Genomic DNA, 18,334 nt, shown 5'->3' with positions numbered 1-18,334 from the left:
TTCCATCATTAACATTTTCATTGGTGTTCAACACCACAGCATTGATGCATTAACACTACATCACATATCCAACATAATGCTTGCCCAAACCAATACCCCTCCATTACCTTATCTCTAGAACCACGTTACTTTCTATATACCTAGAACTGCAGTGCGAGTGAGTTTGCTCCTAGACGGAAAACACCTAAAAATATGCACAAGCAATTACTTTAATTAACTAAACCATTTTGTTTTTATGTAACAATCAATTTTTCTCAGAATTTACTTTGCATATTGTATATAAATCAATGAAAATTACCTAAATTTTTAGAAAATCATATTTAAAATTTTATTGAGTTTAATAACATGTCTTTTAAACAAAATAAAACATAATTTTTCTAATTTTGATGGAAAAACAGAGTATATAATTTAAATCAGTTTAGACATAATTTTAGAGAAAAAATAAAAATTTTTCCAGTTACTTATTAGTTTTACAGGTTTTTAAAAATCCAATTTATTATACACATTATGCACAAAATTTTGTAATAAGTTTTGTGCATTGATCACAAATGGCTGCTTTTCCTTTTGAACAAATATCTTGGGTTTTATTTTCACATTTTGAACTGTGGCATCAGACTGCTTTATGCGTAACTTGTAGTTTTCCGTCGTTTTTAGTGGTTTGCTATATGCCCATATGTCACCTTTTTTTGTCCGGAGAGAACAAACTTTTCTCTCAGTTCTTCTACTAAGTCTTGAATGAATTGCCATCTATTAATAGATTTTCCAGATATGGCTTTGTAAAAAACCCAGGCATTGATAGCAACAAGATCCAAAATATTATAAAGAACCTGCACATGCCACCTACGGGAAGCAGATGTGACAATATACTTCATTGCCATTTGGTCAGTCGCGTCCACACCGAATTTAGTTGCATTGTAGTAAGCAATTGTATCAGGTAATTTTGTCAGACTATTTATAATTTCTACAGTTGGGTGAAGACTAGGTAGCAACAAAACATTTTTATCATTTTTCTCTTGGTAAACATTTAGAGTGATGTCTTTATGTGTTAGTACTGAAGTCGCATGGAATGCGGATTTTCACATTTTTACAGAGACTGGTATTTCTCTTCTTCAGCATTTTACTGTTCCTACAAGGCTGGTGTCAGATTTCAATGCCTCTGCAAGCTTCAGTGACATTTCTACCTTCGTTATCATATGGACTTAATAGTCGTAGTACTACATGCTCATAAAAAGAAACTTTGGATGGACTTTGGTTATGTTTCCCAAGATAAGGAAATCCATTTATTAGATATTTTGAGTCAGCATTTGCAGCTAACCAGAACTTGATTCCAAATTTATTCAGATTCCAGTTCAAGTCCATTTGCACAATATATCCGACATGCATGTAAAATTGTTATAAAAGCATCCATTTCTTCTACTGTTATATTCCGTACAGTTTCATGAATCTGTCGATGAGCTTCATCTTCAGTGCATTTCTTTTTTATGCTTCAATATCCCTTCATCTAGGAAAAGTCTCCACGCACTTGACGGACTGTTGTTTATAATATTGCATTTACCATGTGTTGTTGGGCTCCGAACTTCCTTCAAAATATTTTACTTTTCTTACTTTATCATTTGTTCCTAACTGTACAACATCCCAAACTGTCCCATCTTTCCCAACTTTTTCCAACTTTGAATGTTACTGCTGATTTCTTTTCAGATTTCCTTGAGTGTATGCATCTGTTCTTGGAATTTTTTTCTTTTTCTTTTTTATTTGATAAATTAGCATCATTATTGCAATGAGAAGGTCCAGCGATTATTAGAGCACTACCAGAGTCATCATCACTTTCATTTTCTTCATCTGAATTCGAATTTTTTTCTTTAGCAGGCAGCTATTCATCCTCGCTACTCAAATCGAAACACTGTTATCATTATCATCATCTTCTGAATTGTTTTCAGATAATTATTGTAAATATTCCAAAGCTTCCTGAAAAGTTTAAACAATCTTGGAATGATGTTGTCAAATCCTACCTATACTAAATATAGAATGAAAGCAACCTCAAAAAGTCTTTCGAAGTATTCGTTGTAATTTTCCACTGCATTCAAACGCAGTTCGTGTTTCGAACCTTGGCCGAAAACCACATTATTTCTTTTCCTGGTGCATTCCATTTAGGAATTAGAGGGTGAGGCAGATATAGCATTTACATCTGAGAAAATGCATCTGTTTTTCGTCATTTAGGCATATACATTTCTTACGGGTCAAATTGACCCGCTTCGTGGTTCTAGGTATAAGTGTTAATAATCAGAAATTTATTTGTTACAAAGTTTCAAATTTGGTAAGTTATTGTTTACCTTAAATTGTTAAAAGTCATGAAAGGAATTTGTATTTCAATCAATACTTTTCTCGCGGTGACAAATTAAACATCTGTTTGGGTCAAATTGGTTCCACAGTTCTAGTGTTAATGGTCCTTTTTGCTAATGAGGAAAGGATAATGTTGTGTTCTAAGCTTTCTCCAGATACAGACATGCTGAGAATCAGTGTCCAGGCTGAATCACAACTGTAAAAAGCACGATGCTCCACTGAACTCTAGTCCAAAGCACATGTTGTCTGCACCATGCTAAATGTGTTGTCTTGTGTGCTGAGAATGCAAACAGTGGGTATTTTGGCAGCCCTAGCTCTTGAAGCCTAGGGCAACTAAAACTCGGGTTCCATTGGCAGCACGCAGATCACGGGAGAGCTTGGTGCTGTAGGAATCCTATGTCATCGTTCCGAAAGTGCCAAATAATGATCCCTCATTAGTCATTGTAGATCTTGATCAACCTTCATCAGGTCTTCTCAGTAGAGATCCAGTATCCTGAAACTCTTTCCACTAATTGCAGACAATACTTATCTGTAGCCACCTGCACTTGTAATAAGTCAACCTCTTATCTACTCACAATTCTACATTTCATTCTATCATCTATATATTTGATATTCATTTTACCTGATACCTTTCAAAATTTATCCAGATTTTGCAAGAAATGCAGCAAATGTTGTGAGGGAATGCAAGCACGCAAATTGCTGAAAAGCTCTCGTGTGCTTATATCACCTTCACAGACACACATATGTACACTTATGTATTTGACTCTAACTTGACTTTTTATGTATGCTTATAAATATATGCATATGCATATATAATTTTACTTTTTAAATCTAGTTTGGAAATGTTTGTTTACTTTTCCTCTTTTAGCTTGCTGTACATTTCTACCTAGTTTCGAAACTTTATTTTACATTAACACAAAATTTCATCAGATGTATTATGATTGTAATTGAAGAAATGTATACAGAATAAAGTTCTCTCTAATTTTGTAATTTTCTTTTATCTTCATCTAAAATCATGTTAATTTTTTATGGATTTTTTGTAATTTTTAGGAAAACTACTACAAAGTTCATTTTTTAAAATAAGTTTTACTGTTCTTTGTAGAACTTGCCATAAATTGTATAAATTTGGCAGTTCATTATCAGATGTCTATTTTAATAATGGGCTTTTGGCTGATATTTGGGTAACCATTTGAATCCAATCTTTTTATTACATCAAAAATGTGTTCTTCCTTTTTATGCATTACTAGATTTAGCGACTTATTTACGCTTTAAAATTTTGAAACCAGTTGGACTATCAAAATTTTGATTGGCGATATTGTAAATTTCATAACATTGTAACATAATAATTAATATTTTTGATACAATTAAAATGACAGTAATATACTTAATTATTTTAGGGATATTAACATTGGAATAAAACATTTGTGTTTCCCTTTTCCTGTTTTAAAGTATTTTGCCTTTCCTGTTTGGTAATTTTTGAATATTTTGTTGAAACACAGTTTTTGAAATTTAGCAAAGCTAAAAAACATTTCATTCAATATATGAAAATAAGATTAATTTGTGTAATTTTCTTTCCCGACTTCCTTTTTTTGCTGTTGCTTTTGTGTGTGGCTTATGTTTTATAATTTTCCCCACTCCATTCAGAAATGTGTCAGCTTTTTCACTTTAAAAGTCTCATTATACTTTTTCTGAATTTTTTTTCTGTTGAAGTTGGCAAATATGCTAAAAAAATATCTGCTCTTGCTTGTGAAATGCATTGCAAACTTAATTTAGTTGAAGTGTTGTTTAAGTGATCAAAGTCTAATAAGGTTGTAACATTATGTTCATTTAAATACGTTTATTAATTATCATTTAAATTTGTGTTTAGTTAAATAATTAAATAAAATCATACTCTTTCCTTTTGTGAAACACTAAATTTCTGCTGTATCAAATTCTATCTTTGCAATTTCAAAGTTGGGATTAAAAGGTATCGTTTTTGTACCTCATAAATGCATGTATTACTTATAACACAGATTAAGATTAGCAGTCAGCTTGCTGCAGTCTTTATGTAAGGTGTTTGAAAAAAGTGTGGCTGCGGATGTTATTTCCTTAAATATTGATCCTGCCTTTATACCATTATAATATGTATAACATTTTCTGATATTTATTTTGATACAGAAAGACCAGAATTTATATAATGCCTCATAATTTTTTTTTTTTTTTTTAATAAAATCTTGTAAAAGTTTAGTTATTCAGTTCAAAAATTTGTCATATCTGAATTCTACAATTCTTATTTTTGTCTGTTTGTATTAAATAAATATGAAATAATATGATAAAATATTGTTAATGGTTTTCACTACTCAGAAGAATTTTTTTCTTCCAAAATAATCAGCAATACATAATTTGGAAGAACACGATGTGCGACATTTAAAACTAGAGTAATTCTTTGATAGTTAATGATTCAAAATTTTCATTTCCTAAAATTTAACTCCTAAACTAAAATTACCTGTGTTTAATGTACGTGTTTCTACCAAGAGAAGATACTAGCCATTTTGGCAGAGATTGGTTAATAATTTTTTCTGTCAATGATAAAAATCAAATTTTCCTTTGTGAAAATTTTTTCTTATGTTGAAAGTAGTTATATGTAATGTTTTATTAACGATGAACATAATTTTCAATTTAGAATTCTGAGATTCACCAAAAAATACTGGATTTCTCTCATTTCTCATTCAATGAAAATTCGATTGACTATCATTACAGGAAGACATTAATGCATTAGTAAGTATTAGATAAATTTCAAACACAAAATGCTTTTTTTTTATATTATCATTGTTTTTATATCCATTAACACCAACCTTTACGAGCATATTGCTGTGATGTTACTTTAAAATTTATTTTGTGTTTGTATTCAACCTATTTGGTTTACTTCTCCCCTTGTTTTAATTGATTTGTTATATATTTATGTATTATTATTACTGGTTTTTCATATATTTTAGCAATTTGATTATTAGATGGTATTAAAAAAGAAACTTTACTATTTTTTTAAATCCATATTGTTGTGTGCGTATGGGTTCGTGATAAATTGAACGAACACAGAACCAATGATAGCCTAATAAAATATATTTAAAAAAAAAAACACACTTCAACAGTTCTGGAACTTTCTACAAAAATACTCATATACCTTTTCACAGTATTGCAGAGTATAATTAGTAGTTGCACTTCAAGCTACTAAGAACGTTAAACACAATGCAATGCAAAGCGCATCTAAAGAGCAAAGCTAACATGGAGCTATCTCAATACTCCAACATTCATGCGAGCTAAACAGTTACTACTCAAAAACTAATGCTCTTCTCAGTCTTATATAGTTTACCCCTGCTGCTGAGAGATCTCTTGTGCCTTCCATTTCTCGAAATTATTGGAAAGGATACGAGGGACAAATACAGTTACATAGAGAATAAACTGCAGTTATTCAGTTACAGTTATACAGGTACCAGACCAAAATGTTGCCAAGTTGGCGACCGATATAAAAGCAATAATTGAATTCTTCATATGTATTACAGTATGAAGTCCTTAATCTGGACGTCCATTATCCGGAATAATCTATAATCCGGACCACAAAGCCACAAACTTTTTTTTAATTTGTATGCTTTACGCATGCGTGATTAATGTGCACTTCCAATATGTATGCGCGCTTCCGAAGAAAGTGACAGAGAGGTTATTGAAAACGTAGGTTTTTCCGATGCAGCAATTACAGGACATGAACAGTGGAACTTTCAAGATAGAACAAGAAATTATGTCTGTTTATAGAATTAAAGACAAAGTACAGTCAAAAGTCGTTAATTCGAACACCCATAATCCAGAATGATTTATAATCCGGACCTCAAAGCTACAAACTTTCTGCGCATGCATCACGTTGACGCATGCGCGTAAGACCTTTATGGCTGCGAATATGCATGTGCACGTGCACAAAATACGTTTACGAATGTGCATTTAATGTATAATGAACGGTATAAGTTAAGCTAAAATTATCTAATTCAGTTAATGTTGCAGATTGTGTTGTTCCTTAATCTTCGAATTGGATTCGGCTTATTATTTTTTGCAGACTGTTAGAGCAATTTTATAAAAGTAAGCTTGAACTTTCGATTATGGCAAATAGAATTTCTGATATATATTTACTAACATGTAAAGGATCTACAAAGCGAAAGTATGTTTCGAAGTCCATTAAACAATAAGTGGAATTGCTGCAAAAAATGGATAAAGGAATATCCTTTGTTTATCTTTAACGCCGCGGCGCGCAATGAATTGGAAGTTGATCTGTCAGCATTATCCTTATCTTCAGGGCAGATGTTTTTATTTTATTTGGCTTATAATTCCTTACTAAATGTAGTATTTCTTCTCGATGTACTCCGTCTTTGATATGATTTAAATCAAATTCCTCGTCATTATAATTCGCTTCCGATAGCGAAGAAAGTGACAGAGGTTATTGAAAACAAAAAAATTTCGATTGACAAATTAGTCGGTATTCTCGGCACAGCAATTATAGGACTTGAACAGCGGAACCTTGTAACTGAACAAGAAATTATGTCTGTTTATAGAATTAAAGAGAATGTATTATCACATAAAAAACGAAGCAACTTAAACAACTTACATTGAAAGAAATGTTTAATAAAGTAAACAAATAAATATTAAGCTTTATCTTTTTGTAAATTTTGATATCCTTTAGATCATAATTGTTCTTTATTTCATAAATTACGGTTTCATATTTTTAATTTTGTAATTTCTGCATGCCATCTTACCAGATTTAAATTGATGATCGATAATCCGAAGTCCCGACGAGTCCGGATTAACGACTTTTGGCTGTATTAGCTCAAAAAACGAAGCAATATAAACAACTTACATTGAAGGAAATGTTTAATAAAGTAAACAAATAAATATTAAACTTCTTCTTCTTCTTCTTCTTCTTTTTTTTTTTTTTTTTTTTAATTTTGATACCTTTTAGATCATAATTGCTCTTTATTTCATAAATTAAAGTTTCATATTTTTAATTGTATAATTTCTGCATGCCATCTTACCAGATTTAAATTGATGATCTATAATCCGAAAAAAACCCTAATACGAAATCGCGGAAGTCCTGACGAGTCCAGATTACGGACTTTGTACTGTATTATTAATTAGTAACTGGGTGCAGGAAATTGCAGTAGCTGGTCTCAATAAAATAATTTTATATTTAGGTTTTTTATAGCTATTTTAGGTATCTCACTCCACAAATGGCTAGTACGTAAAGTAAGAACAAGATATAATGGAATCTAATTTTATATAGTTGAGAATTATATATACAAAGTGTGTTTCAATATTTTTGTAATTAATTCTCTGCATTATGATTAATATTCAAATATAATAGGGTTTTTCCCCCCTCATTTTTATCTAGGGGCCCTCTTTCTAAATCCTTAATCCATACAGATTTCCAAAATAAGAGGGTCCTTAATTTATCCAGTATTTTTAGATGTGCATTTAGAAAGTACTCTTTTCATCACTTGGAAGACATATTAGATGAAGTTGGTTGTCAAATAATTCTCCCATTGATGTGTCAAAATCATCTGTAGTGCTATCAAAGAGAACTTTATTATTGAAAATAATAATAAAAAAAAAAAAAATAAAAAAAAAACTTAACAAATACTTTCAAATATTTTAAACAAGGCCATGTTAATATTGTTGTAATTATTTTAATTCTTTTTATTGCATTTTTTATCTTTCGTATTATTGTAATATTCTGTATTGTTTTTCAATGGTATTTTTATGGTTTATTTATTTATTTTTTTAATGTAATTTGGGGCCACGTGCTTTGTATTTAAGTGTTTATTTATCACATAGAGTTATAAATCTTCTAATTCTGTTTGTAACAAAGCTGTGAAAATAGCTGAATTAGAACTTGAGAAACGGACAGTTTCATTCTTGAGCTGCCTTAGTGGCATTTGGCGATTTCTCAGCAACTTTCTGGAAGATATTTGAAAACACCTTCGAAACCTTATATTTGATTCTTCTGGACATTTCCAGACCCTGTGCGCTGCAGAGTATAAATACAAGTCGAAGAATTGGGGAGTGCAGTTGTGAAACTGTTGCGAATCACTTAGTGGTTAGCTGAACTACGAGTTATAGTTTACTCTGAGAATGATATGAGGAATTTTATGATTTATTTTATGTGTTAAGGAGGAAGTGCTAAATATCTGTGTTCTCCTTGAGTTATTTCTAGCCATTATTATGCTGTGTGTACTAATTGTTGTGCCTATTTGCCTTATAAATTGTTCATTTCTTCTTGCTTGTCTGGACATATTATTCAAAGAAAGATAAGGGATCTTGTAGTTTGCAACAATGCAATATGAGAAAGTGTGTCACTTCTCTAATTTGAAGTGTAAATCTGGTGAATGCACTAATTCAAAATACATGGTGCACAATCTAAGTAAATATGCTGCAAAAGCATCTTCATCTCTAAAATTTAAAATTGATCATCAAATAGGTAAAAATGTATTCTACAAATTTATCAATTAAAAATGTAGAAAACTCATTTCATAAAATTAATGGAGATGTTAAGCCTCCAACCAAAAATGTCTTGAAAGATATAATAAATGAAATATATTAGTAACAAGTAAAGAAATGGAGTAATGTTTTAATTAATCAAATAATATTACTGATGCTAGATGGTTGATTTAAGCATTTGCATTGCTGCCTAGTGTCTCATATAGTGAACTGATAACATCAGTACTCTAATATTTACAAGTGTACATATAATATAAAAAAATTATTGCTGGAATAAAACAAAATATTTATTCCGTAGTTACATCATAAAACAAGTTTTAAACCTTTAACAAAATGAAAATTTTGTTTTTTATAATTTGTGATATTTTTGAAAATTATCACTCTTATGCATGCGGAGTTTTCCAGGGCAATTATCACAAAATTCACTAGTTTCAGTTCAGTTTCCTTTTAACAAATATGTTAAAAGGAAAACTTACTCGAACAAATGTGTTCAAGTAAACAGAGCAAGTATGTCACCACAGCAGCAACAGTAAAATTCATACTTTAAATGTCACATTATTGGTGACAATGAAAAGGGTTACAATGACGTGATATCCAACAATCAACCAATAGTCTCTGTGTGTATGGACTTTTCTGAGGCAGGCTGTCTACTTCATCAGTTGGAATCCCAGTGAATGATGTGATCGAGTTTATCTCCTTTTATTGCTGTTCTGTCTAACATTGCTTCACATAAGGTTGCTGTAGTGTTAAGGAATATTCTTTGATATCGCCAAGAGATGGCGTTAGGAGTCCATCTACTGGCTTACTTAACCTTTCCCCTTCTGAACACGTGACTTGAAAAAATATCCTTCTTCTTGAAGGTAGAATTTCGATGCACTACGCAATAGAATTCGATTTAGATTTTAGCTGGAACTATTCAGTTCTTGCCTTTTGAGCATTAAATATTCGATTCAGGCATTTTAGCCTACATTGTATATATGTAAATATTAAGTTTAATTAAAATTTATGGAAAACCCTCCAGGCCATGCATCTCGTCTTTTGGATTATGAGTGATTCGACTTTGATCTAGAACTTTCGATACATAATGGTGCATCGGCCCCAGAAAAGAATCTGATTAATTTGAAAATTTGTGTTTTTCGCCTTTTGGATTAGCTTTGTAAGTGAAGACTTCTCACGGTAAGTCTCCTTTGATAATTTATTAAAAGGGAACAGAAGACACTAATTAAGAATCGAGCACATATTCTGTAACTCAAATTATTAAAAATGTAGATGAGTATTTAAAAGAAGAAAATCAAGAAGAGTTAGAAAATTGTTTGGAATTGTTAAATAGTAAAGAAACGGAACTACATGATTTAAATGAAAAAATACAAAATTTGATTGAAGATGAATCAAAATTAGATCCAGATATTAACACTTCTATGGAATATAACGATAAAATAATAATAGTGAAGTCTAAAATCAACCGTTATTTAAGGAAATACAATACTCAAAATATCAATACGAATTTAAGTAATTCATCTACAGAAGTTGAAACCAAAAGGCAGATTGAAGGCAATGTGAAATTGCCCAAACTCTTAATTCACAAATTTTCCGGAGAATATAACGATTGGATGAATTTTTGGAATTCATTCAAGGTTACTATTCATGAAAATGTTACACTTTCGAAGATAGAAAAATTTAATTACTTGAGAACTTATTTATGTGGAAATGCAGCATCAGCCATAGAAGGTCTCTCAATCTCAGAGGCTAATTATGACTCTGCTATAGACATTCTTAAAAATAGATTCGGCCAAAGTGACCTTATTATCAATGCACACATTTCTAATCTCTTAAATTTAAATCCCGTTCAAAGTTCAAGTGAAGTGGCAAAATTGCGAAAACTTTATGATACAATTAACGTTCAAGTCAGAAGCCTTTTAGCATTCGGTGTGAAACCAGAAACATATTCCAACATGTTTATTCCAATTTTGATGAAAATTGTCCCGAACGGTATAACTTTAGAATTTCATCGTACAAATACTGAAAATCCTTCAACCTATGATTTAAACAAATTTCTAGACTTTCTCCGATTAGAAATAGAATTGCGAGAAAAGATTAATTCGTTATCCTTTCCACGCAAGTCAAAACCGGAAATGAAAGGTATTAACAGATATCCACCGACGCTGAAACATAAACAAACTGTCACCACACATGAATTTATGGCAGCCGCGTCATCAAATCGAATACATTTTTTTGTTTTCAAAACCATGACTCAGAGTCCTGTTTATGCCTTACAGTTAATGAGAAGAGAGATATTTTAAGATCAAGCACTTTATTCAGATATTTTAAAAAAACAAGCACATTGTTTTCTTTCCTGTCCCCTAAACACAAAATCTCACAACCGGCAACGCCAAACTAAAGTTTGTAAAATTTGCAAAGGTAAACATTCAGAAGCCATATGTTTTAAATCCAGTTTGATAGTTAAAAATACACCAAGTCATAAAAAGGATAGTATATCAGTTTCGAAAAATGATGCACAAACTAAGGAACAGAAAGAAGAAATTGTTTCGGCCGTTTCACATAATGCAAATAATACAATTCTTTTACAGACTTGCACGATAAAAGTTAAAACAGCTAAGGAAAAGGTGTTTGCCAGACTTCTCTTGGATAGTGGAAGTATGAAAAGTTTTTGTGCTCGCGAGTTAGCGGACAGATTAAACCTCGAAGTCATAAGAAAAGAAAAATTGACTGTCTACACTTTTGGGAATACTTCTCCCATCCAAAAAAATTATGACGTAGTTAAATTAACTTTAGAACATAGAAGTTCTCCCGATTCTAGAATAGAAGTTGAATTATTAGTAACTGATCATATATCAGGTACAGATATTCCACCTCCTAAATCAGAAGAAATTAAGCAAAACAGACAATTAAAAAATTTGATGCTCGCAGATTTTCCCGATTGTAAAAAACCCATTGCCATTCTAATTGGTGCAGATTATTATTACAACATAGTAATGAGACACGTTAAATATTTAAGCAAAAATCTTGTTGCAGTGGAAACTATTTTCGGCTGGTGCCTACATGGACGAAAAGGTGATGAGGATGTCTCTTTAGCTTTCAATGTAGTTGTAGGGGAAGATTTGATTTCCAAACAAATAACAAAATTTTGGGACTTGGAAAACTCAGGACTTATTGATAAGAGGGAAAACTTCAATTCAACTGAAAATGAAGTCGTCGAATATTTCGAATCAAATATAACATATGAAAATTCTCGCTATAAAGTTAGATTGCCTTGGAAACATGACACATCAAATCTAAATAATAATAGGGAAATCGCAGAACAAAGATTTCATCGACTTAGAAAACGATTTAAAAAAGATCCTAATCTATTTTCTGAATACAGGAACATATTAAGAGATCAGTTAAATCAAAATATTATCGAACCAGTTTCAGAAATTTCAAATGAAGAGGATGTCGTGTTTTACTTGCCACATAGGGAAGTTATACGCGAGGATCGAGCTACAAGTAAATTACGTATTGTTTATGATGCATCATCGCATGCCCCAGGATCCATTTCTTTAAATGACTGTCTACATGTTGGGCCAAATTTATACCCTGAAATATTCGAAATATTGTTAAGATTTCGGTATAATCTAATAGCCTTCACCGCAGATATAAAACAAGCCTTTTTACAGATTCTCATACATGAAAAAGATCGAGACGCAACCAGGTTTCTGTTTTCCGATTTCCCTAATGATGAAACCATTTCTACTGACATATATAGGTTCACTAGAGTTTTATTCGGAATAAATAGTAGTCCATTTCTATTAGCCGCTACCATTAAACATCATCTGAAAAAATATAATAAACTTTATCCTACAACGGTTAACTTTTTGAATGAGAACGTATATGTAGATGCTGTGATTGGAAGCCAACCAATGATCAATGAAGCATTAACTACGAGTCTAGAATCGGTCCAAATATTTAAGGAAGCAAGCATGCAGCTTCACAAATGGCATAGTAACTCGAGACAATTACATGAATTGTGGGTAAAAAAGGGTGTTGTTCCAGATGAAAATCCTGAAGATTTTAATAGAGAAAATTTCCCATTTAAAGTCTTAGGTATGGCATGGGATAATTCAAAGGACTTACTGTATTTTGATGTTCGGAACTTATTGTCTTTCACATCTAAACCAATAGAAACAAAACGATTTCTTCTACAAGTGTTGGGTCGGATATTCGATCCGATTGGAATTTTGGGACCTTTCACTGTTAGAATAAAGTGCTTAATACAGAAGATTTGGTTGTCACAAATAGATTGGGATGAACCGTTACCTGAAGATTTGTCCTCTGAATGGAGAAAGTGGTGTGAAGAGCTACCTCAAATGGCTGAATTCTCCATCTCTCGTTACCTTTTCATGCACTCGAACATTAATGTCAAAAATCTCGAACTGCATTGCTTTTCAGATGCAAGTGTCAAAGCCTATGGTACAGTCGCATATTTACGTTTCACGGCAGAAAATAAAGAAATCAAAACGGCCTTTGTCTCTTCTAAAAATAGGGTATCCCCACTAAAACCCCTTACTTTACCGAGATTAGAATTAATGGGGGGCATTGTTATCAGTTAAGTTAGTCAGCAATATTCTGAAAGCACTGAAATTGAAAATTCCGTGCTATTTTTGGACAGACTCAACAATTACTTATTTTTGGATCCAGAAACAACCTGAAGCCTTCAAACCCTTTGTCAGGAATCGTGTCGAAGAAATACAAAAATTGAGTTCACCTCAAGATTGGCATTATTGCCCAGGTGTCGACAACCCTGCAGATCTCGTATCTCGGGGAACGAAGATTTCCAAGTTAATAAATGAGACCATTTGGACGCAAGGTCCCCAATGGCTTCAACTCCCTCACGAACTTTGGCCAAGATTAGATATTAAAGAAACAATAGATGAAAACAAGCTGGAATACCGAAAGAGATCCAGTGATATACATCAACTTGAATGTACAATCGAAAAAAGTGGAGATGATCTTTTCAACATATCAAAATATAGCAAATTAGAGAAGGTGTTAAGAGTCACTGCTTGCACAACACGTTTCATTAGAAAATAAGGAAAAACTAACTACATTCAAGGAACTCTCACAGCTGAAGAGTTACAAGAAGCAGAAAATTTCTGGATAAGATCAGAGCAAAAGAAGTTTTTTGCCGAAGAATATGAATCCCTCAAAGAAGGTAATTCAGTTGGAAAAAATTCTCCTTTGTACAATTTTCTTCCTTACATTGATGAAAAGGAAATCATGAGGTTGAGAGGAAGACTGGAATTTTCTGACTTCTCACTAGATAATAAACATCCAATAATCTTACCTAAAAATTCTCGACTAATGATTCTGATTGTATGCAAAGAACACGAGAAAATAATGCATGGAGGAATTGCTGCGACTTTAGCTAAAGTCAGATCACGCTTCTGGATTCCTAAAGGACGACAGTTAGTCAAAAAAGCATTAAAAGGTTGTATAATTTGCCAAAAATATTTAGCTAAACCAGCAGACCAGATGACAGCACCCTTACCAAAGGATAGAATCCAAGAATCGCCTCTATTTGCAGTCTGTGGAATTGATTTCGCCGGACCAGTTTACGTAAAGAATTCTAAAGACACTCGAAAATCCTATATTGTTTTGTTCGTTTGTGCAGTAACCCGAGCTGTACACTTAGAAATTGTATCAGATATGTCAACAGAATCCTTTTTACTTGCATTTCGCAGATTTTTGAGCAGAAGAGGAAACTGCGTAATCATCTACTCTGACAACGCTAAGACCTTTAAGAGGACAAAGAAAGAACTTGAGAATTTTTCAAAAGTTTTAAAAGATGACAAATTCAAGAATTTCATTGCCAAAGAAAGAATCCATTGGAAATTTATAATCGAACGAGCCCCATGGTGGGGAGGGTTTTATGAGAGACTTGTTAGATCTGTTAAAGAATGTTTAAGAAAAATCGTAGGAAAAGCATTGTTGACTTTCGAAGAAATGTCTACACTACTTGTCGAAGTGGAATCAGTTCTTAATTCACGACCTCCGAGTTACGTTTACAACGACAATGACGAGCTGCAACCGTTGACTCCAATGCACTTCTTAAACATTGGACAAACTGATTTGAAGTATCCTTTGACCTTTGCTAGAATCATCGGTAGCGAAACGACAAGAGAAATGCTGTTAAAAAGAAAGCGTTATCAAGAATTGCTGTTAAAACAGTTGTGGTGGAAATGGAAGCAACAATATTTATTAGATCTTAGAACTGCCCATTTCTTGAAGAATCTGCAACTTCAACCATAACTAAAAGTAGGAGATGTTGTTTTAGTCGAAGAAGATAATAAAATTATGAAAACTTGGTAGAATCATAAAAATTATTCCTGGTCGTGATGGTAAAGTCCGATCATTCGAATTAAAAACTGGTAATGGGACTTTAAAACGTACTGTTCAACATCTATATCCTCTTGAACTTTAGATATTTTGAACTTTAACGATTTATTTATGCTTTTTTCCTTTTTTGTCTATTCATGATTAAATTGAATATCGTTAGTTAAGTTTGTTCAGTTAAGTGGAAAATATTTTAAAATTTAGTTCATTTATTATTTATAACATTTATTATTTGATATCTGTATTGGAATTGAAGTGTTTAACTAATTAGTATATTTTAATATTTTTATAGAATAGTGATTTATGTACTTGATTGTATGTATAACTGAGTTAGATGAACTCTTATCAGAGTTCAGGTGGGGAGTGTGTTAAGGAATATTCTTTGATATCGCCAAGAGATAGCGTTAGGAGTCCATCTATTGGCTTACTTAACCTTTCCCCTTCTGAACACGTGACTTGAAAAAATATCCTTCTTCTTGAAGGTAGAATTTCGATGCACTACGCAATAGAATTCGATTTAGATTTTAGCTGGAACTATTCAGTTCTTGCCTTTTGAGCATTAAATATTCGATTCAGGCATTTTAGCCTACATTGTATATATGTAAATATTAAGTTTAATTAAAATTTATGGAAAACCCTCCAGGCCATGCATCTCGTCTTTTGGATTATGAGTGATTCGACTTTGATCTAGAACTTTCGTTACAGTAGTTTTGATAATTTCTGTTTATATGTATGGAATATTAAAAGGAAGATTCTATTGCAAAAATCGTGGTGATGATTTTAGCTTTGTCTCATTTGATTACAAAATGTAGATGCTCTAAAGACAGCTGCTCTCAACCTGTGGTATGCATACTCTTGGAGGTACGCAGCAGCTTAGTCTGAGGTGTGTGAAAAAATTAAAAGTAATGGGAGAAGATGAAAATATAATAAACGCTAAAAAAATGTGAAAGTTTAAATTTTTCATTAAATAGAAGGCAAAGCAATTGCAAGAAATTTCAGTGACTATCACTGACCAAAATGTGTATGACAGTAATGTAATTAGTTGTAACTACCTCCACACATTGCTTGATTTCTTAGTCTCTTATGTAGCCACCTTCTTTCCCTCTCTGCCATAGTTATGCAGCTGTCTTTCTCTACAATTATATTATACCCAAATTTATTTGATCGTGGATGTTTTTTTTGGGGGGGAGGGGTACTGTGCAGTTGTTAAATGTGAGGTTTGTGTAATTAAAAATGTATAAATAATGAAAAAGTAGATTTTCATATAGAAATAAAACTACCACGGATAGTTGTACTTCTCCACCAAGCATTTCGAAAGAACCAACTGGACCAGAATGAAGCAGTTAGTCTGGCAAAAGATAGGATGATTAGTAGTAAGAACATTTCAACAGCAGTCCTTTTTAGAAGGAAAGAATCCTGATGAATATGTGGTATGGATTTTCATCCGTAAGAAACAAAGACAGCTCTAATTCTCTTAGTGTAATAAGTAGAGAAGTTTTATCAAATGGAAGTATGAAACCTTCGTCACTGTTGCGTCATTTAGAAACCAAATGACCAAATTATAAACAAAAATTAATAAATTATTTTCAGCAAATTTTTGAAGGTGTAACATAACATCTTATTTATTATCAGGTAACGCAGATCCTGAAAATGTGATAGAAACTTCCTACAAAATAAGTTATCATATTACTTAAGTAGTGAAAACCATATAATCGCTGAAAATTTGATACTGCTGCATGAATGCAGTAAAAAGTTGTTAATTCGGACACCTATAATCCGGAATGATCTATAATCCTGACCTCAAAGCTAAAATCTTTCTGCTCATGTGCCGCGTTGACGCATGCTCATATACGTATTACGCGTGCACGAGAGACATTTACGACTGCGCATATGCGTATGAGCAAGCGCAGAATACATTTTCGCGTGCCCATTTAATGTATAACCGACGGTATAAGCTAAACTTATCTAATTATCTATTTCAGTTAATGTTGATGATTGCGTTGTTCCTTAACCTTCGAATTGGATCCGGCTTATTATTTTTTCCAGACTGTAAGAGCAATTTTATAACAGTAAGCTTGAACTTTCGATTATGTCAAATAGAATTTCCGATACTGGAGCTCCCAAAGGATCTAGAAAATGAAAGTATGTTTCGATGTCTATCAAACAAAAAACAAATTGCTACAAAAAATGGATGAAGGTATATCCTTTGTTTATCTAACCATTCCGAAATCTGTTTATCAATTTCATGCTGCTCTGCGCGCGGGGGGGGGGGATGTCGCGGCGCGCAATGAACTGGAAGTTGATCTGTCAGCACTATCGTTATCTTCAGGGCAGATGTTTTTATTTTATTCGGCTTATAATTCCTTACTAAATGTAGTATTTAATCTCAATGTACTCCGTCTTTGATATGATTTAAATCAAATTCCTTGTCATTATAAATATCACGAATACAAATCAAATAGTTTTCTGTTCGCAATTTTCTAATTTCGGCTATGTGTAAGGTATGCTTTACGCATGCGCGCATTGAAAGAAATGTTTAATAAAGTAAACAAATAAATATTAAGCTTCTTTTTTTTTTGTAAATTTTGATACCCTTTAGATCATAATTGCTCATTATTTTATAAATTACGGTTTCATATTTTTAATTTTATAATTTCTGCATGCCATCTTACCAGATTTAAACTGATGATCTATAATCCGGAATCGCCGAAGTCCCGACGAGTCCGGATTAAAGACTTTTGACTGTATTTGGAAAAGAATATATTTAAAAAATTAACAGCGTTCTACTCTCAAAGGATACAATTTCTTGAAAAAATACGGACATGTCTGATGTCCGTATTAATTTGAGTAATTGAAAAAAAAAAAGTAGTTTACTTTTTCCTCTACATTTTGATGAGAACACCAATGCATTGAACCTTTCAAGATTACACTTCAGTTTTTGTTTTACATTTAATATGTTAAAAATTATGTATTAATTCACTTTAAAATAATTACAAGTGTTATGTTTCATTGCAATACAGCTTTGTTTCAAAAGTGCTTAAGGTTTTAGTATAGGACTAAATCTCATCTAAAATGTAAATAAATTCATCAA

The 18,334-nt window shown here is 32.1% G+C and overlaps 1 protein-coding gene across 3 annotated transcripts in view; it reads left to right on the top strand.

Annotated features, from left to right (window-relative positions):
* Positions 1 to 18,334, top strand: part of LOC118201090 (uncharacterized) — a 221,599-nt gene that overhangs the window by 154,570 nt on the left and 48,695 nt on the right. For all 3 annotated transcript variants that reach the window (XR_015042854.1, XM_085822950.1, XM_085822947.1), the window contains exon 20: positions 5,003 to 5,097. Coding sequence is in view for 2 of the 3 variants with exons in the window: in XM_085822950.1 (XP_085679076.1) it covers positions 5,003 to 5,097 (95 nt within the window). In the remaining variant the exon portion in view is untranslated. The remainder of the gene's footprint in view (positions 1 to 5,002; positions 5,098 to 18,334) is intronic.

Source organism: Stegodyphus dumicola, chromosome 1 (assembly GCF_044657685.1).
Source record: "Stegodyphus dumicola isolate Sdum_Otavi_A_Nest chromosome 1, ASM4465768v1".
Lineage (NCBI taxonomy): Eukaryota > Metazoa > Arthropoda > Arachnida > Araneae > Eresidae > Stegodyphus > Stegodyphus dumicola.
Note: the sequence above shows the minus strand (reverse complement) of the source record. Positions and strands in the feature narration are given on the sequence as shown.